At 42.0% G+C, this 23,212-nt stretch overlaps 1 protein-coding gene across 4 annotated transcripts in view; it reads right to left on the minus strand.

The window, feature by feature from the left end:
• Positions 1–23,212, minus strand: part of KATNAL1 (katanin catalytic subunit A1 like 1) — a 114,715-nt gene that overhangs the window by 55,451 nt on the left and 36,052 nt on the right. For all 4 annotated transcript variants that reach the window (XM_079773958.1, XM_079773960.1, XM_079773959.1 and 1 more), the window contains exon 4: positions 10,740–10,908. In XM_079773958.1, the coding sequence (XP_079630084.1) occupies positions 10,740–10,908 (169 nt within the window). The remainder of the gene's footprint in view (positions 1–10,739; positions 10,909–23,212) is intronic.

Genomic DNA, 23,212 nt, shown 5'->3' on the forward strand with positions numbered 1-23,212 from the left:
GTCTCGAGAAAGCAATTGAGGAAAATGTTAACACAGATGAACTTAAGTGTCTCATTTCTATAGTTGTTACACTGTAAATATCACACAAAAATAAGGAATTATTTTTCCAGTATTTCAAAATTATCTGATTCATCAAAATTGTTAAAGTGATGGATGTATGAGTGAAGTTCCAAAATGTTTCTGTTGTTTTACCTTCATCTTACTCATTAACAAAAACCAATTACCAACCAACATTCATGTCAAACTACATTCCTATTCATCTTTCCATTGCAGCCACAAGCTGGCTATAGATACAACAGTTGAGCAAAGGCACTCTCTGAGAGTCCACTGACTCTATAGCACTTACAATAAAGAATATTCTACATTTTATTATTTGTAAATTACATGCTGCACATCCTTGGTATCAGTCAAATTTATAATACACTTGTGTGTGAATATGTATTTGTGTGTGTATACACATACACACTTTATTATTTTTTTTGAAAAGCTATTATTAAACACTAGAGGCCCAGTGCATGAATTCGTGCACGGGTGGGGTCCGGCCGACCAGGCCCCAATCAGGGCTGATCAGGGCTGGGCCTGTCAGGAGGAGGAGACCACAGGAGGTTGGCTGGCCAGCCTTCCCTGATTGGGGCCTGATCAGAGCTGAGCCAGCTGGGGGAGGGGCCGTGGGCAATTGGCCAGTGGGCCCTGCCACAAATTAGGGGGAGCCAATTGGGGGTGGGGCCAGCTGTGGGGGGAGGCTATGGGTGGTGGGCCGGCCAACCCCACCCCCCAAGTGGGGTAGGGGAGGCCAATCAGGGGCCAGCAGCTGGGAAGAGGGGCCATGGGTGGTTGGCTAATGGCCATGCCCCTGATTGGAGTGGGGGGGCTGATCGAGGGCGGAGCTGACTGGGGGAAAGGCCATGGGCCAATTGGGGTGGTGGGGGCCAGCAGGGGGTAGGGACTGCAGGGGTTGGCCCACCGGCCCCACCCTCTATTGGGATGGGGGGGCGAAAAGGGGTGGGGCCGGCCAAGAGGAGGGGCTGCAGGAGGTTGGCCGGCCAGCCCCATACCCTATTGGGGTTGGGGGGCAATCAGGGATGATGCTGGCCAGGGGGAGGAGCTGTGAGCCAATCGGGGTGGGGTGGGCCGATCAGGGGTGGGACTGGCTGGGGTAAGGGCCGTGAGGGGGTTGGCTGGCTGCCCCGCCCTCAATCAGGGTGGGAGAGGCCGATCAGGGGTGGGGCCAGCTTGGGGGAGGGGCCGAGGGAGGTTGGCCGGCTGCCCCCCCCCTCTGATTGGCCGGTTCACTGGCCGCAGTGGGCGTCATAGCGACCAGTCGTTCTGGTCCCGGTCACTGGATTTTTATATATATAGATTTCCCAGCATACTGATGGTTGGATGATCATTCATCAAATAGTACCCTTATCATTTATGCACTTTGCTTTAATAATAATAAAAGGTTTTAAAGTCACTATGTGTATAATCACCAAACAACAACTCTTAAAGAATACTCCAATCGAGTCTACAACACCCCTCCATTTCACACCTCCTGGCAGAAACAACTGACTCACCCTGTTAGAAAATCTCTGCCCCCACATGTGGACATAGCCTGAGGCTACTCAAGGCTGAATACAATCAGACTGCAGTCAGAGGATGATCTCTGGAGGCTTAGAGTCTTTGCATAATCTAATTAGTCAGAAACAGCATTTGACACTGTCTTGCACTAGAGATTGGGAGGAGTAGCAGATCTACCTAATACATAGTCACAAACTCAAACAGGAAGCCAAAATGGGGAGACATAAAAACCAACCTCCAAATGAAAGAACAAGAGAATTCTCCAGAAGAGATAAATAAAATGGAGATAAGAAATTTATCAGACATAAAGTTCAGAATAATGATGGTAAAGATGCTCAAAAGCATGAAAAAAAGATATAGTAACTATGAAAAATGACAGAGCCCTAATAAAGAACACAATGGAAGGAATACACAGAAGATTAGGAAAAGTTGAGGATCAGATAAGTGAATTAGAAAACAGGGGGGGGGAATCAATCAGAGAACCAAAAAGAAAAAAAAACAATTAAAAAACAGGAAGACAGCTTAAAGGAGTTGTGGGACAACATGAAATGTAACAATCCTATATAATAAAAACCCAGCAACCGAATGGCAGAATGACCAATCGACCAGTCACTATGATGCACATTGACCACTAGGGGGCAGACGCTCAACGCAGGAGCTGCCCCCTGGTGGTCAGTGCCCTACCACAGTGGGAGTGCTGCTCGGCTGACCAGGATGAGTGGCTGCTCCTGCTGCGAACCCCAGGCTGATGGGCAGGAACCCGGGCTGCGATCCTTGCCTCCTTATCCCGGGCTCCTCCTCCTCACTTACTGCCACCTCCTCCGGACCTTGCAGTGCCACTGCTGGGCTCACAGAGCTGACCCTGGAGGCTGGGAGGTGGTTCGTGGCCGCCGCCCGTGGGACTGAGGCCTACTGCGCCACCTCTCAGTGCTATTGTCCCTGGGCCCATCCCGACCAGGTCCCCTGGAGAGGTGAGTGCTCCGGCTCCACAGAAGATGCTGGGCCAGGGAGCAGTCACTCAGAGGGCAGGTCCACAGCTGCTCGGCAGAGCAGGATGAGTGGTGCTCCCACAGCTGGCTGATCCCTGCAGGCTACACCCCCCACCAGTGCATTAATCCTGTGCACGGGGCCTCTAGTATTCACAAAATAAGTGTGCCTGAAGGAGAAGAAAGTGAGCAAGGGATAGAGAATGTGTTTAAAGAAATAATGGCAGAAAACTTCCCTAACCAGGTGAAGGAAAAAGTCACACAAGTACAGGAGGCAAGGAGAGTCCCAAGCAAAAAGAAGGCAAACAGGTTTACCCATGCCAAGACACCTCATAATTAAAATGCCAAAAATTAAAGACAAAGAGAGAGTCTTAAAGGCAGCAAAAAAAAAAAAAAAAAGCAATTTATTACCTTCAAAGGAGCTCCCATAAGGCTGTCAGCTGATTTCTCATTAGAAAATCTACAAGCCAGAATGGAATGGCATGAAGTATTCAAAGTAATGAGAAGCAAGGATCTGGAACCAAGATTACTATATCCAGCAAGGCAATCATTGAAAATAGATGGTGAAATAAAGAGCTTCCCAGATAAAAAAGGCTAAAGGAGTTTATAACCACGTAACCAACACTGCAAGAAAAGCTAAAGGGATTGCTATCATGAGAAGAAGAGAGAGAGACAACAAGAGAGAGAAACATAGGTAAACAGAATTAAAATGGCAATAAATAAGTACTTACTCATAATAACCGCAAATGTAAAATGGAGGAATGTAAAATGGATTAAATGCTCCAGTCAAAAGACATAGTGTAGCTGAATGGATACAAAAACATGACCAAATTATTTGCTACCTACAAGAGACCCACCTCAGAACAAAAGACACACACAGGATGAGAGTGAAGGGATAGAAAAAATTTTTTCTATGCAAATGGAAAAGAAATAAAAGCTGGGGTAGCAATACTCATATCCAACAAAATAGACTTCAAAATGAAGGCCATCACAGGAGACAACAAAGGTCACTCATAATACTAAAGGGATCAATCCAACAAGAGGATATAACCCTGGTAAGCATATATGCACCCAATAGGAGCACTTAAATATATATTTTTTAAAAAAACTTCTAGAGGGCTTTAAGGGAGGGATCAACAACAACACAGTCATAGTAGGGGATTTTAACACCCCACTGACTTCACTGGATAGTTCTTCCAGACAAAAAATTGACAAGAAAATAGTGATTTTAAAGGATACCCTATATCAGATGGATTTAACTGACATTTATAAAACATATCATTCCAAAGCTGCAGAATATACATTCTTCTCAAGTGCACATGGGTCATTCACAAAGAGAGACCACATGTTAGGACACAAAAAAAGTCTCTACAAGTTCAAGAAGATTGAAATCATATCAAGCATCTTCTCAGATCCTAATGGCATGAAATTAGAAATCAATTACATTAAAACACTCAAAAACATTCAAACACATGAAGCCTAAATAGCATGTCATTAAACAATGAATGGGTTACCAAGAGATCAAGAAATAAATAAAAAAACTTCCTGGATGTTGAAACAAATGAAAATGAACACACAACAACCCAAAATCTCTGGGAAACAGCAAAGGCAGTCCTGAGAGGGAAGTTCATAACACTACAGGCATACCTCAAAAAATAAGTTAATAATAAACTACTTACTCTACAACTTAAAGAATTCAAAAGAGAACAACAAGAAAATCCAAGAGTGAGTAGAAGGAAGGAAATAATAAAGATTAGAGAAGAAGTAAATAACAGAGACTAAAAAACATAATAATAATACAAAAAAATCAATGAAACCAAGAGCTGATTCTTTGAAAAGATAAGATTGATGAATCATTAGCCAGATTCATCAAGAAACAAAGAGAGATGACCCAAATATATAAAATCAAAAATGAAAGCAGAGAAGTAACAACTGACACCACAGAAATACAAAGGATTGTAAGAAAATACTATGAATGAACAACTATATGCCAACAAGTTGGACAATGTGGATAAAATGGACAAATTCCTACAAAAATACAATCTCCCAAACTCAATCAGGAAGAATCAGAAAACCTGAATAGACCAACAACAACTGAGTATATACCAGTAGTAATAAAAAAAAAAACTCCCAGAAAACAAAAGCCCAGGTCCAGACAGCTTCACAGAGGAGTTTTACCAAACATTCAAAGAAGAGCTAACACATATCCTCCTCAAACGATTCCAAATTATTCAAAGACGAAGGAACACTTCCAACTTCTTTTTAAGAGGTCAGCATTATCCTAATTCTAAAACCAGATAAAGACACTACAAAGAAAGAGAATTACAGGCCAATATCCCTGATAAATATAGATGCTAAAGTCCTCAATCAAATATTAACAAATCGGATCCAGCAATATATTAAAAATATTATACACCATGATCAAATGAGATTTATTCCAGGGATACAAGGCTGATATAATATTTGCAAATCAATAAATATGACACTTTCACATAAACAAATTGAAAGACAAAAATCACATGATCCTATCAATAGACAGAAAAAGCATTCAACAAAATCCAACACCTAGTTTTTATAAAAACCCTCAGCAAAGTGGGAATAGAGGAATCATGTCCCAACATGATAAAGGCCATATATGACAAACCTACAGTGAACATCATATTCAATGGGCAAAAACTAAAACCATTTCCCCTAGCTGACCAGCATAGCTTAATGGTTAAGCATAAACCTCGAACCAGGAGGTCAGAGTTTGATTCCTGATTGGGGCACATGCCTGGGTTGTAGGCTCAATCCCCAGTGAGGGGCAGGAAGAAGGCAGCTGATCAATGATTCTCTCTTATCATTGACTAGCGGCCCAGTGCATGAAAATTCATGCACTGGAAGGGGTATCCCTCAGCCTGGTCTGCCCCCTCTCACAGTCTGGGAGCCCTCAGGGCAGGAGGCGACCCAGCGAACAGGGGAAGGCGACGCCCCATCACACCTCTGCTGCTGCCACTGGCGGCAGCACAAGCCTCAGCCAGCCCTGGTTACCTGACCCTTGGGCAGCCCTGGGCGGCTGGACAGCCACCATCTGAGGCTTGCCTGCGCCTTGGGCCGGTCCTGGGCGGATGGAGGGCTGAGGGGACTGGGGGACTATGGAGGCAGGAGCGCGGAGTGGCTGGGCCCGCCTTGGGGTGGGCCCGGCCTTGCCACATGCCTATTGCCCGGGCGGGGCTGAGGGGTCTGGGCACTGCCATCTTGTGGCTGTGGGCGCCTCCATCTTTGAGTGTGTGGCAGTCAATTAGCATAGTTCCTCCTTATTGGCTGTGGCTGCCACCATCTTGGAGGGTGGGACAGTCAATTAGCATATCCCCTCCTTATTGGATGTGGGTGCTGCCATCTTTGAGGGTGGGACAGTCAATTAGCATATTCACTCCTTATTGGCTGTGGGTGCCGCCAACTTTGCGATGGTGTGAGAGTCAATTAGCATATTCCCTCTTTATTACATAGGATGTTTCTCTCTCTCTCTTCCTCCCTCCCTCTCACTTCCTCTCTGAAATCCATTAAAATATTTTAAAAAATAAAATAAAACTATTTCTCCTAAGAACAGGAACAAGGCAGGGATGTCTGCTTTAACCATTCTTATTCAACATAGTACTGGAAGTCCTAGCCACAGCGATCAGACAAGAAGAAGAAATAAGAGGCATACAAATTGGAAAGGAAGAAGTAAAACTCTCATTATTCACTGATGACATGATATTGTACATAGAAAATCCTAAAGACTCCAGCAAAAATACTACTATATTTAATAAAGGAATTTGGAATGTAGCAGGATACATAAAATTAACACCCAAAAACCTATGGCTTTTTTATACACCAATAATGAATTCTTAAAAGGAAAAACTAAACAATCCCATATACAATTGCAACAAAAAAATTAAGATACCTAGGAATAAACTTAACCAAGGAGGTAAAAGACCTGTACTGAGAAAACTACAGGATGTTGAAAAAATAGAGGAAGATATAAACAAGTGGAAGAATATACCATGTTCATGGATTAGTAGAATCAACATCATTAAAGTGTTCATACTACACAAAGCAATCTACAGATTCAATACAATCCCTATTAAAATACCAACAGCATATTTCACATATCTAGAACAATTACTCCAAAACTGTATATGGAACCAAAAAAGACCCTGAATAGCCACAGCAATCTTAAAAAAGAAAAACAAAGTTGATGGAATCACAATAACAGATATCGAGTTATACTACAAAGCCACCATAATCAAAACAGCCTAGTATTGGCACAAGAACAGACATATAGATCAATGGAACAGAATAGAGACCCCTGAAATTGACCCAAGCCATTATGCTCAATTAATATTTGACAAAGAAGGCAAGAACTTACAATGCTGTCAAGACAGTCTCTTCAACAAATGGTGTTGGGAAAATTGGACAGATACATGCAAAAAAAAAAAATGAAACTAGCCCTAACCGGTTTGGCTCATGGATAGAGAGTTGGCTTGCGGACTCAAGGGTCCCAGGTTCAATTCTGGTCAAGGGCATGTACCTTGGTTGTGGGCACATCCCCAGTAGGGGGTGTGCAGGAGGCAGCTAATTGATGTTTCTCTCTCGATGATGTTTCTAACTCTCTCTCTCTCTCTCTCTCTCTCTCTCTCTTTCTCTCTCTCTCTCTCTCCCCCTTCCTGTCTGTAAAAAATCAAAATATATTTTTTTTAAAAATGAAACTAGACCTCCAACTTATACCATACAAAAGAATAAACTCAAAATGGATAAAAGACTTAAATGTCAGATGTAAAACCATAAAAATCCTAGAAGAAAGCATAGGTAGTAAAATCTCAGACACCTCTTACAGCAATATGCTTACATATACATCTCCTAGTGCAAAGGAAAATAAAGAGAAAATAAACAAATGGGACTACATCAAAATAAAAAGCTTCTGCACAGCAAAAGAAAGCATCAACAAAACGAAAGGGAATCCACTACATGAGAGAACATATTTGATATATCTTATGAAGGGTTAATATCCAAAATATATAAGGAACATCTTATGAAGGGTTAATATGACACATCTTATGAAGGGTTAATATGATACATCTTATGAAGGGTTAATATCCAAAATATATAAGGAACTCATAGGACTTCACAATCGGAAGACAAACAATCCAATTTAAAACTGGGCAAATGGCCTAAATAGACAATTCTCCAAAGTGGACATATAAATAGCCAAGATATATATGAAAAAGTGCTCAAACTCAGTGATCATCAGAGAGATGCAAATTAAAATAACAATAAGGAATCACCTCACACCTGTCAGAATAGCTACCATCAACAAATCAACAAATGACAAGTGCTGGCAAGGATGTGGAGAAAAGGGAACCTTAATACACTGCTGTTGGGAATGCAGACTGGTGCAGCCATTATGGAAAACAATATGGAATTTCCTAAAAAAATTAAAAATGGAACTGCCATTTAACCCAGTGATCCCACTTCTAGGAATATATCCCAAGAAACCTGAAACACCAATCATAAAGAATGTATGCACCCTATATTTATAGCAGCACAACTTACAACAGCTGAGATCTGGAAACAGCCCAATAGATGAGTGGATAAAAAAGCTGTGGTACATTTATACCCTGGAATACTATGCAGCAATAAAAAAGAAGGATCTCATATCCTTTGCGGCAGCATGGAGGGACCTGGGGAGTATTATGCTAAGTGAAATAAGCCAGTCAGAGAAAAACAAGTATCATATTATCTCACTCATATGTGGAATCTAATTAAAATAAAGTGATGAACAAAATAGATCCAAGGATATAGAAGCATAGAATAGACTGCAGAATCTTAGAGGGAAGGTGGGGAAGGGTGGGTGGGTGGGAAGAGATCAACCAATGAACTAATATGTATAGATGCATAACCCATGGACACAGACAACAGGGTGGTGAAAACCTGGGGTGGGGGTAGGGGTAAGCTAGAAGGGGTCAATGGAGAAAAATGGGGACATATATAATACTTTCAACAACAAAGATTTCTTTTTTGATTTTTAAAGTGCTGGCAGAGGTCATTGTTCCTCTGCAGAGACCTCCCTCCCGCCTCCCCCCACATAGAACAGGCATATAGATCAATGGGAGGAATTATTGATCTATATAACTGTCAGGTGCCATATCTGAGTTTCCATCAACCTGGCCCACACTGTTCACCCCTCCATGGTGATTACATGAGATCCTGCTCCATCCAATTTGCATTTCCACCCATGCTCTTTGCGGTGGTTTTTCCATATGAATGGCCTGTCCTGGCTCAGGCTTCAGACTTTCCTAAAATCTCTCAAACAATAGTAAGTAGACGTAGCATGTCCCATACCTCTCTATAAGTGACCCATGCCCATCACTAGCAGCAGTTTGCCAAGTTTCACAGGTTGGCCTGTCCTTGGCACCCCCAAGCCCAACAGAAGTAGCAGCCACCTGCAGATCACTCTGTAGTTCCTGTGGAGTGGCCCCAAGCAGGGATAGGCAGTGGCTGACTTTGCACCTCCCAAGAGGCCCCAGAGCCAGGGCACCTAGTAGATAGCTTCAGACCACACCAGATTACAATTCTACACATCCACAAGCTACACATTCAAGGGTGGATTTGGTGAGCACCAAAGCTCCACTGATGTCTCCTGCACGGCATCTCTTCCATGGTAGTTGCAGCTGGTCTTTCCAGCCAATTGCATGGGGGTCAATTCCTCCCAGTGATGCCAAAAGCAATCAAGGCTCAACTACAACAGGACAGTGCACACAGTCCACACATGGGTGCACCTAGAGGGCCCAGTTCAGGTGACTGGGGTGGCTGATCCACTTGGCCCTACAGGATACCTGATACACAAGGCTACTCTACCAATTCCAGGAGACATAGCAGTTCTACTTAATACACACAAAGAAATACAGGAAAGTAGACAAAATTCATAGACAAAGAAATACGTCACAAATGAAGGAACAGAAGAAATCTCCAGAAAAATAACTAAATGAAATGGAAGCAAGCAAACTACTACATATAGAGTTCAAAACTATGGTTATAAGGATGTTCAAGGAAGTTACTGAGAGCTTCAAGAATATTAGTGAGAATTTCAAGGAACTTAGTGAGAACATCAAAGACATGAATAAAGACCAGTCAGAAATTAAGGATACAATAACTGAAATGAAGAATAATTTACAGGGAATCAACAGTAGAGTAGGGGACACCAAAAATCAATTCAGCAATTTGGAATATGAGGAGACAAAACAAACAACACACACACACACACACACACACACACACACACACACAATCAAAACAGCAAAAAAAAAAAAGAACCCCAAAATATGAAGATACTGTAAGCAGTCTCTGGGACAACTTCAATAGTTCCATCATTCACATCATGGGGGTGCCAGAAGGATGAGAGAGGGAGCAAGAAATTGAAAACCTATTTGAAGAAATAATGATAGAAAACTTCCCATACCTGATGAAAGATATAGACTTACAAGTCCAGAAAGCACAGAGAGTTCCAAACAAGAGGAACCCAAAGAGGCCCAACAAGACAACATCATAATTAAAATGCCAAAGGTTAAAGACAAAGATAATCTTAAAAGCATCAAGAGAAAAGCAGTTAGTAACCTATAAGGGAGCACCCATAGGACTGTCAGCTGATTTCTCAACAGAAACTTTGCAGGACAGAAGGGAGTGACAAGAACTGTTCAGTGATGAAAAGCAAGGACCTACAACCAAGATTACGCTACCCAGCAAAGTAATTTTTATAATTGAATGTCAAATAAAGAGCTTCCCAGATAAGAAAAAGCTAAAGGAGTTCATCACCACCAAATCAATATTACAAGAAATGTTGAAGGGTCTTTTTTAAGAAGAAGAGGCCTAGCTGGTTTTGCTTAGTGGTTAGAGCACCAGCCCACAGACTGAAGGGTCACAGATTCAATTCTGGTCCAGGGCACGAACCTTGATTGCAGGCTAGATTCCCGGCCCTGTTGGGGCACTTGCAGACAGCAATCAGTCTCTTTCACATTGATGTTTCTTTCTCTATCTCTCCCCCTCCTTTCCACTCTCTCTAAATAAATCAATGGTGAGGATTAAAAAAAAAAAAAGTTTTAAAGAAAAAAAAATTATACTATGGACCAAAAGTCATGGGCTTCAAGTGAATGAGTTCCAAAGAGATAGCCTTGCCTTGTCATCTCTCCCTCTTGCTCTACAATCCTTGTCCCTACTTGTAGAGGGCTTCTCACTCTTCGATATAGGATGTGCTCGACCTACAGGTCCCCGGGCTCCTGCTCCTGGCATTTCTTTCCTCAGAGGTTTTACTTCTCGATTGGGACGCCTTATCTGAGGTGGAGCTCTGACAAAAAATAAATAAAATAAAAATTAGTCAAAGACAAAAGTATTTCAGTACTACCTTAGTCAATAAAACTATTAAATCAAGAAGGCCAAAATCTCAAATTTTCTCCTGTTTGTCAAGTAGGTCATTTTCTAAAAGTGCTTTTCTTTAAAATACACTGGTTGATACAATTATTAAATACATATAAATAAAATATATAGCAGCAATTATTTTGTCAAAAATAACTATCAATCACCAACAGATGGCAATACAGACTAATCCCATCTAATAATCTTAATAGTGTAATGGAAAATCCATTACTTTATTCATTACTGTCCTAAACCAAGAATAAGTAACTTTAAAAAAAAAAAACAACAAACAGAATAAAAGCTGAAAGGACAAGAATTCAAAATGCGCCTATTTGCAATTTACTAATTTATTTATTTATTTTTTTTAAATATACTTTTATTGATTTCAGAGAGAAAGGGAGACAGTGAGACAGAAACATCAATAATGTGAGAGAATCACTGATTGGCTGCCACCTGCATGACCCCCATATCGAGCCCACAACTTGGGCATGTGCCCAGACTGGGAATCAAACCATGACCTCCTGGTTCATAAGTCAATGCTAAACCACTGAGATACGCTGGCTGGGCTACTAATTTATTTTTTACAACAAAATGATTTTCTCTGATTCTGTATTGGAAAATCCAACATTTCTTTCATAAATTATGAATGGCAGGACTCAAAAATCAAATCTCATAAAGTAATTTATATTTTTAAATATTATTCACACTTTTAGAGGGTCAAAAGTCACAGGATCCTTCAGATTATACAGGTCCCCAAATATGAATCAAGAATTTTGATAACTATGAATGTGATGGATGTTAATGAAACTTACTGTGATCATTTTGCAATATAAATACTGAATCATTATGTTGGACACCTGAAGCCAATGTAAGTTAATGTCAATTATACTTCATTTTTTAAGAAAAGAATTTTGATAGCTATATAAATGTAACAATGCACACAAAGTGGCATATTTTGTTTCATGTAATATGAAACAAATTATGTGAAACATGTCTTCTTCAAATAGCAAAATGTTGACATTACTCAGTACAGTATTTACTGCTCTCTCTGGGTGTTGTGGAGACTCTATCATTATGTGTGTAATCTCTTACTTCTTCTTTGTATTGTCTCTGCCTCTATTTCCCTACCTTTTCTATCTACACTTCTGCCTGTACTGGTGTAACCCTTCAGATTCCATATGTGTATTCCTTTTTCACCAATATACTATATCTATTATTATTCCCTTTCCAGCTTCATGCTTTTAATTCATCTAATTCATTGTGGAGCATCTCTTCCTGGATTCAGAAAAAGTGGCACATGTATGTGTATATAACTCAATGAACCCAGCAAAACAGGAAATTGGATGAAAAGCCACGTAGGTGGCAAACTTCAAGAAAAAAAAAAAGGTAAAAGAAATGACAACATCTTGCAGATCTAACTAACAGAGTATCTTCACCTTGTTGGAATTAGATGACTACATGAACCTGCTAAGGATAGAGAGGCTGGTGGAAACTGTCTGTCTATGAGGTTCCTACACAATGACAACTGAAGCCCTAGAGTTCAGTCAAGTGATTGTGTATTGAACAACCATGAGGAGGCAATTGGCCTCTGCTGTGCTAGACCCTTGGCAGAGACAAAGATGAATATACAATCGTGAGAAAGAAATCCATAGAGAAGAAAACTGGAAAATGGTATACAGTAAACTAGTTATAATACATTTTCAAATTTAAGGTATTCTATATTATTTGTTCTAGTACATTATTAGTATTGTAAGCATTCTGCCAATAAAAGAAAAATGTGATGAGACTGGTAAAGAATAGAAAACTAAAAATGTTACATTGCTCTATTTTTTACTTATTTCTTTACTTAAACCCTCACCCAGGAATATATTTATTGCTTTTAGTGAGAGAAGGGGACAGGGAGAGAAGGGGGAGATAGAGGGAGAGATAGAGATAGACAGAGAGAGAGAGAGAGAGAGAGAGAGAGAAAGAGAGAGGTGAGAAACATTGATTGGTTGCCTCCAAAATGTCCCCCAACCGGAGCTCAAACCTGCAACCTAGATATATGCTTTGACCAGGAATCCAAACCACAACCTTTTTGGTGTATGGGAAAATGCTCTAACCAACTAAATCAACAGGCTGGGACCATTGTTCTATTCTTAGCATTTCATTGTGACCACTGTTTCCTAACTGAAGTTTGTTTTCATGAGGGGCAGGTTATCCTATATAATAAAAGGTTAATATGCAAATTGTCTCCTTGGGAGTTCGACCAACTGGGAGTTTGACCACTGGCTAGGATGTGCGCTGACCACCAGGGGGCGGTGCATAATGAAGGAAGGCCCTGGCCGGCAGCTGGCAGCCGGGGGAAGGAAGGCCCCAATTGGCCCTGATCGCCGGCCAGGCTTAGGGACCCTACCCATGCACAAATTTCGTGCAGCGGGCTTCTAGTCTATATTATAAAAACCCAGTGGCCCTAAAGCCGTAAGGACCAAAGACGGGTCACAAGGAGGCTGTACATGCAGCGAGGCATGCGCGGGTGGGTGGGGCTGCATGCGCGGTGAGGCGCGTGCGGGTGGGCGGGGACCTGACTCTGGGTCCTGTGATACAGTGGGACTCAGGGGAGTCCCGCGGTGCGGTGGGGTCTGGGGTCCCGGGTCTCGCGCAATTTCCCGCGGGTCTGGGTCTCACGCGATTTCATGCACTGGGTCACTAGTTTATATATATTTGCAAATGTATAAATACCTTTCCAGAACCCAATTCATGGGTCTGGCCAAGGACAATGAGGAAACCATCTCCTCCACACAGAACACATGGCAAATTTGCTCTGTCAGCAACCAGACCTCTGTTAAACAGTCTCATTGTTTAGGGTCCTGCTCTTCAGACACACAGCCAGCCTGAAGCCCAGCCACATGGCTGCATCCTCCCTCAGGGGTGATGGTAGTGGATCCTGAAGCATGGCCACCCCCTCTCCAGACCATGTTCCCCCCTGGCGTGCTCTGTTAGGGTACACCCACTACAGGCTCAGGGAGGCTGTGTTGTCAAAGTTTTGTGCACAGGCTGCATGACCAGGGTTTGCAGCTGCTGACCTGCCCTGCCATTCAATACTCTCATGGGCTCATACACAGTCTGAGTGAAACTGCTCAAGAAGCCACATGTACCATGTGTGGCCAGTCCCCTGTCTCATAGCAAGTGGACCTGTGTCCGGTGAGTCCTCAGTTCCATCTCACTGCAGCTGGATGTTACATTTGTAACAGATCTTGATTCCGTTTTGTACTTCCCCTCCAGGAACACACTACTGCACAATGTCATGCTTCAAATTGAGGACTCAGTGACAGCTTCCAGGCTGTGTAACTCATAAGTCTCAAGGCCTCTTTCACTGGTTTCTTTTTAAAGAGACTTTAGTATGGTTACAGAACATCATCTTTGCCTGAATGGTCAAACAAAGACTGACACTGTACCAGCTTACACTATTTCAATATAGAGAATAACTCCTACTAGTAAATCTGCAGAAAAAAGACTAGATTGTTTACACTGTGCTTAGTTCTCCTACTTGAGGACATTTCCTTGTAGGAATAGGAAGAAATATGCCCTATCCTGTCATAAGCGTGATTTCCTCCAAAATCCAATACTTACTCTTTTTAAGCTGTACAATTAAATGTCAATATTATAGGTAAATGTTCTTATCAGCATTGTTTGTAATAACAAGCACCTGGAAACAACCCAAATGTCCAGTATCAGAACAGATACGTAAATTACTGCGTATTCACATAATGGGATCCTAGGTTCACACAAACATGGATCACAGCTACCCACAAGAACAAAGCATGGATCTCAGGACCATCACACTGAGTGAAAACGTAGGTTCAAAGAACACGCAGTGTAATTCCAAGTAAAACAGGACGCTGTTTGGGGATACAAATGTACATATTAAAGTATAAAGCAAGGCAAGGGAACGATAAACCCCAAATGCACGGAAGTGTCCAACTGTGAAAAGGGAGGGAAGAAACAGGATGCAGAGGAGCCAGGGGGCTTCAAAGGTATATCAGCAAAGTCCTTTACCTTAAACGCCATGGTGAGGGTATAGATGCTACTGTACTGTGATTCCTTATACCTTACATATATTTTAATTGTTCGTATTATCTATTGAGGAGTTAACAAAAATAAAGTATTATTATGCTACAGCACGAATTAAGACATCGGAGCACCTAAAAATGAAACTATAGGATTGCTACAAAGCTTCAGGCATGTTGAAGTGATGTGGGCTCAGAGGACCCAGCCTCAGTTGAACCTATTGCACCACCATCTGGCAAATCTCCAGAAATAGAGCTGTCTCATAGCACCACCCCACCACAATTCCTGAAGTCAAAGCTAAATGGACCTTTGTGAAGATGTCTTCATTCTATGCCATGTTAATAAATAGATCCTTGCCTGGCCAGTTTAACTCAGTGGTTAGAGCATTGGCCTCGGATCAAAGGCTTGAGGTTTTGATTCCTAGTCAAGGGCACATACCTTAGTTGCAGGTTCAATCCCAGGCCCCTGGTGAGCAAGTGGGAGGCAACCAATCGATGTTTTTTTCTTTCTCTTTCTCTCACTCTTCCTCTCTTCTCTCTCTCTTTCTCCCCCTCCCCTTCCTTCCACTCTCTCTAAAAATCTATGGGGAAAATATCTTCATTCTCCTTCCCTCCCTCTCCCTTTCTCTCTAAAGAAAATCAATTTTTTTAATAATGTTGTAAACACTATTCCTACTTTCACAGAGGAAGAGCATGGAGACCTGGAGTCAGCATTAGATTTAGAACCCTTAGACCTGGGTGACTTTTTACTCTCAGGGCACCAATTACCTATTATACAAGCATATTATGTATCATCTACAATTTACTAGGCTCAGATCCATAAGAAGAGTCACTATCAATGCCAGCTATAGCCTTACAAAATGCTTCCTCTGTAAATGGAGATATTTCATAATATTAAAAACATTGTTTTCTTACATCATCTGCATATTGTATTGTGTGTTCACCACCCTAAGTCAAGTCTCCTTTCATCACCATTTATTCCCCCTTTACCCTCCTCTACCTTCCTCCACCCTCCTTTCCCTCTTGTAATCACTATACTGTTGCCTGTGTCTATGAGTTGTTGTGTTGTGTGTGTTTTTTGCTCAATCCCTTCACCTTTTTCACTCAGCCCCCAACCTCCTTTTCTATTTTTCATTGAAATATAACATATATACAATAAAATGCACATATATTAAGCATACAACTTAATAAAAGTACATACCACATAACCACAAGTAGATCAAGATGGGACATTTCCCAATATTCCAGAAGGCTTTTCATGGCCCCTCTTAGTCAATTATCACCCCTAAGATAATCACTACAGTGGCCTTGTTATCACAGATTGGGTTTTCCTGTTCTAGTTTCATGTAAGTGTAATTCTATAGTACATACTCTATGTTTGGTTTGTTTCTTTCAACATTACCTGTGAAATTCATCCATGTGCCTGCAGATAGTATTAGATGACCTTTCTCCATTGCTGCGTATTATTCTATTGAATAAATAGTATACTACAACTTATCTAGTCTACCATTAAAAGACACTTTAAATGTTTTCTGTTTGAGGTTATTATTAAAGCTTCTATGAATTTTGGTAAACACAAACATTCATTTGCAGGGGAGAGGGGGTATGTACCCAGGACTGGAATTGCTGAATCATAGGATATATGGAAGATTAGATTTCATATATACAGCCAGTTTTCCTAAGTGGTGATGCCAGTTTACACTTCCATCAACAATGTCTGAGTGCCACCTGTTCCATCTTAGCCATTTTGTAGGGAGGGTAATGGTATTTCATTGTGGTGTTACTTTGCCTATTCAGAATAACTATGGATGTTGAGCACTTTTCCAACAATATGCTTATTGGCCATGTGCATGTCTTCTTTTGTAGAGGACCTATCCTAGTCTTTAGTCCATTCTTTTTCAATCAGGTTGTCTGATTTTTTTCTTATTAATTTATTGATTATCATTCCTTTAAGGCATATCTCAGAGATATTGCAGGTTTGATTCCAGACCACCGCAATAAAGTGAATACCACAATAAAGCAAGTCACATGAATTTTTTGGTTTTCCAGTGCATATAAAAGTTATGTTTAGACTTATCATAGTCTATTAAGTATACATTATGTCTAAAAATCTATGTACATAACACATCTTACTTAAGAAATACTTTATTACTAAAACATGCCAACCATCATCTGAGTCTTCAGTGAGTCATAATCTTTTTGCTGGTGGAAGCTCTTCCCTTGATACTGATGGCTGCTGACGGATCAAGGTGGTAGTTGCTGAAGGTTGCAGTGGGAGTGAAGATATCTTAAAATAAGACAATAAAGTGTACCACTTTGACTGACTCTTCCTTTCATGAACAATTTCCCTGTAGCATACAATGCTGTTTGATGGCGTTTTACCCACAGGCAATCCATTCAGGCTCTGCTGCTGTTTCATTAACTAAATTTGTGTAATATTCCAAATCCTTTGTTATAATTTCCACAATCCTCACAGCATCCTCACCAGTAGTTTCCATCTCAAGAAACCACTCTCTTTGCTCATCCTTAAGAAGCAACTCCCCATCCATTAAAGTTTTAGCATGAAATTGCAGCAATTTAGTCACATCTTAAGGCACACTTCCAATTCTAGTTCGCTTGCTATTTCCACATCTGCAGTCACTTCCTCCACTGAAGTCTGGAACCCCTTGAAGTCATCCATGATGGTTGGAAACAAGTTTGTCCAAACTCCTGCTAATGTTGTTACCTTGGCCTGTTCTCATGAATCACAAATATTCTTAATGGCATCAGCCCCATTCAGCTAAAATGGTGAATCCTTTCCACAAGGTTTTCAATTTACGAGGCTCAGATCCATAAGAAGAGTCATTATCAATGCCAGCTATAGCCTTACAAAATGCATTTTTTTAAGTAATAAGACTTTAAAGTCGAAACTACTCCTTGATCATGGACAGAATGAATTCTGTGTTGGCAGGCTTTAAAACTACATTACTCCCATGTACATCTCTATCAGAGCTCTAGAATGACCAGGTACATTGTCAATGAGCAGTAATGTTTTAAAAGAATTTTTTTTCTGAGCAGTAGGTCTCAATAGTGGGCTTAAAATATTCAGTAAACCATATTACAAACAGCTGTGCTATCACCACCCATGCTCTGCTGTTCCATTTATAGAGCACAGGCAGAATAAATTCAGCATAATTCTTAAGGACCCCAGGATTGTCAGGATGGGAAATAAGCATTGGCTTCAACTTAAAGTCACCAGATGCATTAGCTCCTAACTGAAGAGTCCGCCTGGCCTTTGAAGCTTTGAAACCAGACACTGACTTCTCCTCTCTAGCTATGGAAGTGTTATATGACATTTCTTCCAATGAGGCTGTTACATCCACATTGAAAATCTGTGTTGGGAATTCCAGTCAAGATAGCAATGTAGGTAAACACAGTACTCACCTCCTCCCACGGTACTCACCTCCTCCCACAAAATTACAACAAAACTGCCCAGCTGGAGTGGGTCAGTGGTTGAATGTCAACCCTTGAACCAGGAGATTCCTGATCAGGGCACAAGACCAGGGTTGTGGGCTTGATCCCCAGTAAGGGGGCATGTGCTGGAGGCAGCCAATCAATGATTCCCTCTCATCATTGATGTTTCTCTCTCTCTCTCTCTCTCTCTCTCTCTCTCTCTCTCTCTCTCTCTCTCTCTCTCTCCCTTCCTTTCTGAAATCAATAAAAAAAATTTTTTAATTACAATTAAACTACAGAACAACCATCATTCAGAACCCCCTGAAATCGAGCTGAATGGAAGTGCTACAACTAAGGAATTAAAGAAGCCACATTGAGACAGTAGGAGGGACAGAGATACAGAAGGGCTGGCCCCACACCCACATGTGGTGAATAAAAATCAGGAAGGATATCTCAGCTGTGGAAGTCCCCCCTGAAGAACAAAAGGGTCCCAGGCCCACAGCTCAGGATTCCAGTGCCAGAAAGACAAGTCCCCATAACTTCTGGCTATAAAAACCAGCAGAGATTGAGGGAGATGGAGGGCTGCTAGAGTCCCAGGCAGCTCCTCTTAAAGGGCCCACATATGGACTCTTTCAGATTCACTCCCTCTGAGTTCCAATCCAGGCAAGAGCAGCAAAGGAAATGAATTGTTTGGCATCAGGGAGAGAATTGGAGGGGCAGCTTCCTCCTAGACAGAAGTGTTGGCAAGGGCCATTGTTCCTTTGATGAGATGTTCCCCCACAGAGCCAGCACGAAGGCACAACATCTGAGGCTTCATCAACCTGACTCACACTGTTTGCCCCACCCTGGTGATTCCCTAATGCCCCACCCAACTCCCCAAATTTCCAGGCCCACCCAAGCTGTTTCCAGTGGCTTTTACATAAAAATGACCCATCTTGCTTATGCTCAGATTTTTTTTTAATATGTATCTTTTTATTGTTGACAGTATTACATGCTTCAGATTTTCCCAAAATCTCTCACACAAGCAGCATCTGGTCTCAGTGAGCCCCATACGTCTCTCTAAGTTGCCCCAGGCCTGGCATTAGCAGCAACCAGCCTTGGTTCATAGCTAGGTACCTCCAATCCCCACACAAGAGGCAGCCATCTGCAGATTGCTTTGTAGCTTAGGCCAGGTGGTCCTGGGGCAGAACACAGGTGGTGGCTGACTTTGGCTTGCATCTCCCTGGAAGCTCCAAAGCCAGTACACCCAGTAGACAGCTTCAGATAATGTCAAAGTACCACCACCCAACCACTTCCAAAAGCTACACACTCAAGGGGTGGACTCAGCAGGCACCAGAGCCCTGATAATATAAGACATGCTCTGGGTGGTGAGCCTCTGCACAGGTGATCCTCCACGGTGGTCAGAGATCTGTGGTCAGAGATCACAGCCAGTCCTTGCTGCTGATAGGCCTGGGTAAACCCCTCCCATGATGTACCAACAGCTCAACTACAAGAAAAGTGTACATAGCCCACACATGGAAGAGGCAGCACGCCTTGAGTACCCAGCTTGGATGATAGAAGAGGCTATGCCACTAGACCCTATAGGACTCCTACTATATTAGGCTACTCTACCAAGCCTGGGAGATGTACCAGCTATACTTAATACAGAGAAACAAATACAGGGAGACTGCCAAAATGAGGAGACAAAGAAACATATTCCAAATAAAAGAATAGAAAAAAAAACTCCAGAAAAAAACTAAGCAAAATGGAGACAAGCAATCTATTAGATGCAGAATTCATAACACTGGTTATTAGGATGCTCAATGAACTTAGTGAGAACCTCAACAGCATAAAAAAGGACTAGTCAGTAATAAAGGATACACTAATTGAAATGCAGGATAATTTACAGGGAATCAATACAGGGTAGATGAAGCTGAGAATCAAGTCAGCAATTTGGAATATAAGAAAGCAAAAAATACCTAATCAGAACAGCAAAAAGAAAAAGAAATTTTAAAAAATGTGGATAGTGTAAGAAGACTCTAGGACAACTTCAAGCATACCATTATTCACATCATGGGGTGCCAGGAGGAGATGAGAAAGAACAAGAAATTGAAAACCTATTTGAAAAAATAATGACAGAAAACTCCCCTAACCTGGTGAAGGAAATAGACATGCAAGTTGAGGAAGTACAGAAAGTCCCAAACAAGATGAACCCAAAGAGGCCCACAGCAAGACACATCATAATTAAAATGCAAAAGGTTAAAGACAGTCCTGGCCAGTTTTCTCAATGGTTAGAGCATTGGCTCCCAGACCAAAGGGTTGCTTGCGGGTTCGATTCCTGGTTAAGGGCACATACCTTGGTTGCAGGTTCAACCCCTGGCCCCAGTTGGGGTATGAGCAGGAGGCAACCAATTGATGTGTCTCTTTTACATCAATGTTTCTCTCTCTTTCTCTCCCCATTCCTCCTCCCATCCACTCTCCAAAAATCAATGGAAAAAATATCCTCAATCCTCGGGTGAAGGTTATTTAAAAAAAAAAAAAAAACACGACAAAGAGAGAATCTTAAAAGAAGTAAGAGAAAAACAGTTACCTACAAGGGAGCTCCATAAGACTATCAAGAGATATCTCAATAGAAACTTTTCAGGCCAGAAGGGATTGGCAAGAAATATTCAAAGTAATGATAAGCAAGGACCTATAACCATTATTACTCTACCCAGCAAAGCCATCATTTAGAATTGAAAGACAAATAAAGAGCTTCCCAGTCAAGAAAAAGCTAAAGGAGTTCATCATCACCAAATCAGTATTACATGAAAAGATAAAGGGTCTTCTTTCAGAAGAATAAAATAAAAAATATGAAGAATAAAATGGTAATAAATACATATCTATTAACAATTGAATCTAAAGAAACAAAATAAACAAGCAGCACAGAAACAGAATCATAGATACAGAGAACGTTTTTACGGTTGCCAAATGGGAAAGGGGTGGGATAGGTAAAAGAGGTGAAGGGATTAAAAAGTACAAATTGGTTGTTACAGAACAGTCATGGGGATGTAAAGTATATAGCATAGGAAATGTAGTCAATAATAGTCTAATAACTATGTATGGTGTCAGATGGGTACAAGATTTATCGAGAGGATCACTTATTAAATTATATAATGTCTATTCACCAGGTTGTACACCGGAAACTAATATAATAATGTATGTCAACTGTAATCCTCTCTAATAAAATGGTAATATGCAAATTAACCATCACTCCGCTACATAAGCCACGCCCACCAGCCAAGCCACACCCACCAGCCAATCAGGGCGAGTATGCAAATTAACCCCAATCCAAGATGGCTACAGTCACAGAGAGCAAGGTTTCCCAGGTAACAGAGGAAGCCAAGTTTTCCATAGCCGTTGCAGGCCTAAGCCTCCACTCAAGTTACAAAGTTTCAATTATAGAAGGTAAACAAATTAAAACAAATGGCGGCAGAATGGAGCTTGAGAGAGCAGGCCAGGGTTGCCGGCGGCAACAGGGGAAGCAAAGCTTTAAAGCACACCCTGGCCGGGCTCACCCGCTTAAGGCTACAAAGTTTCAATTGTAGAAGGTGAATTAACTGCCACAGAAATGGCTGCCTGAGCCCCAGGCTTGGCTCCGCTCCAGGCTACAAAGTTTCAATTGTAGAAGGAAAATAAATTCCAGATACCAGGGCCTCCCCTTGGGTTGCCAGGGGGCGTGGCCGGCCTGCAAACCACCACAGGCCCCTCGCTCAGGCCGCCCCACACCCCAAGGGAACCCCCACCCTTATCTGTGACACCCTTCAGGGCAAACCAGCTGGCCCCCAACCGTGCACCAGGCCTCTATCCTATCTAATAAAAGAATAATATACAGATTGATCATCACTGCAACACACAATATAGCTGCCCCCATGTGGTCAAAGATCCTGCCCCCATGTGGACACAAGATGGCCACCACAAGATGGCCAGCAGGAGAGGGCAGTTGGGAGGCACCCTGACTGCAAGGGAGGGCAGTTGTGAGGGACCAGGCCTGCAAGGGAGGGCAGTTGGAGGTAATCAACCCTGCAGGAGAGGGCAGTTAGGGGTGACCAGGCTGGCAGAGGAGGGAAGTTGGGGGCAAACAGGCTGGCAGGGGAGCAGTTAAGCATCAACCAGGCTGGCAGCAGAGTGGTTAGGGGGTGATCAGGCTGGCAGGCAGAAGCGGTTAGGGGCAATCAGGAAGGCAGGCAGGCAAGCAGTTGGGAGCCAGCAGTCCTGGATTGTGAGAGGAATGTCCCAGATTGGAGAGGGTACAGGCTGGGCTGAGGGACAACCCCCCGCCGTGCATGAATTTCATGCACCGGGCTTCTAGTTGAAAATAAAAAATGATTTTAAAAAAAGAAAGATGTTGTTGATGTAGCTACCTTCATTAATTATCTCAGCTAGATCTTCTGGACATTTGCTGATACTTCTACATCAGCACTTGCTGCTTCACCTTGCACTATTATGTTATGGAGACAGCTTCTTTCCTTACACCTCATGACACTTCTGTAGCTTCCTCTGCAGCTTCATTTTTCTTTTTTTTTAATTTCTTTATTGATTAAGGTGTTATATATGTGTCCTTATTCCCCCATCCCCCCCACTCATGCCCTCACCCCCCTGTTGTCTGTGTCCATTGGTTAGGCTTATATGCATGCATACAAGTCCTTTGGTTGATCTCTCCTCCTTAACCCCCACCCTCCTCTACCTTCTCTCTGAGGTTTGACAGTCTAATCGATGTCTCTCTGTCTCTGGATC

The sequence above is a fragment of the Cnephaeus nilssonii genome, assembly GCF_951640355.1.
Source record: "Cnephaeus nilssonii genome assembly, chromosome: 6".
Lineage (NCBI taxonomy): Eukaryota > Metazoa > Chordata > Mammalia > Chiroptera > Vespertilionidae > Cnephaeus > Cnephaeus nilssonii.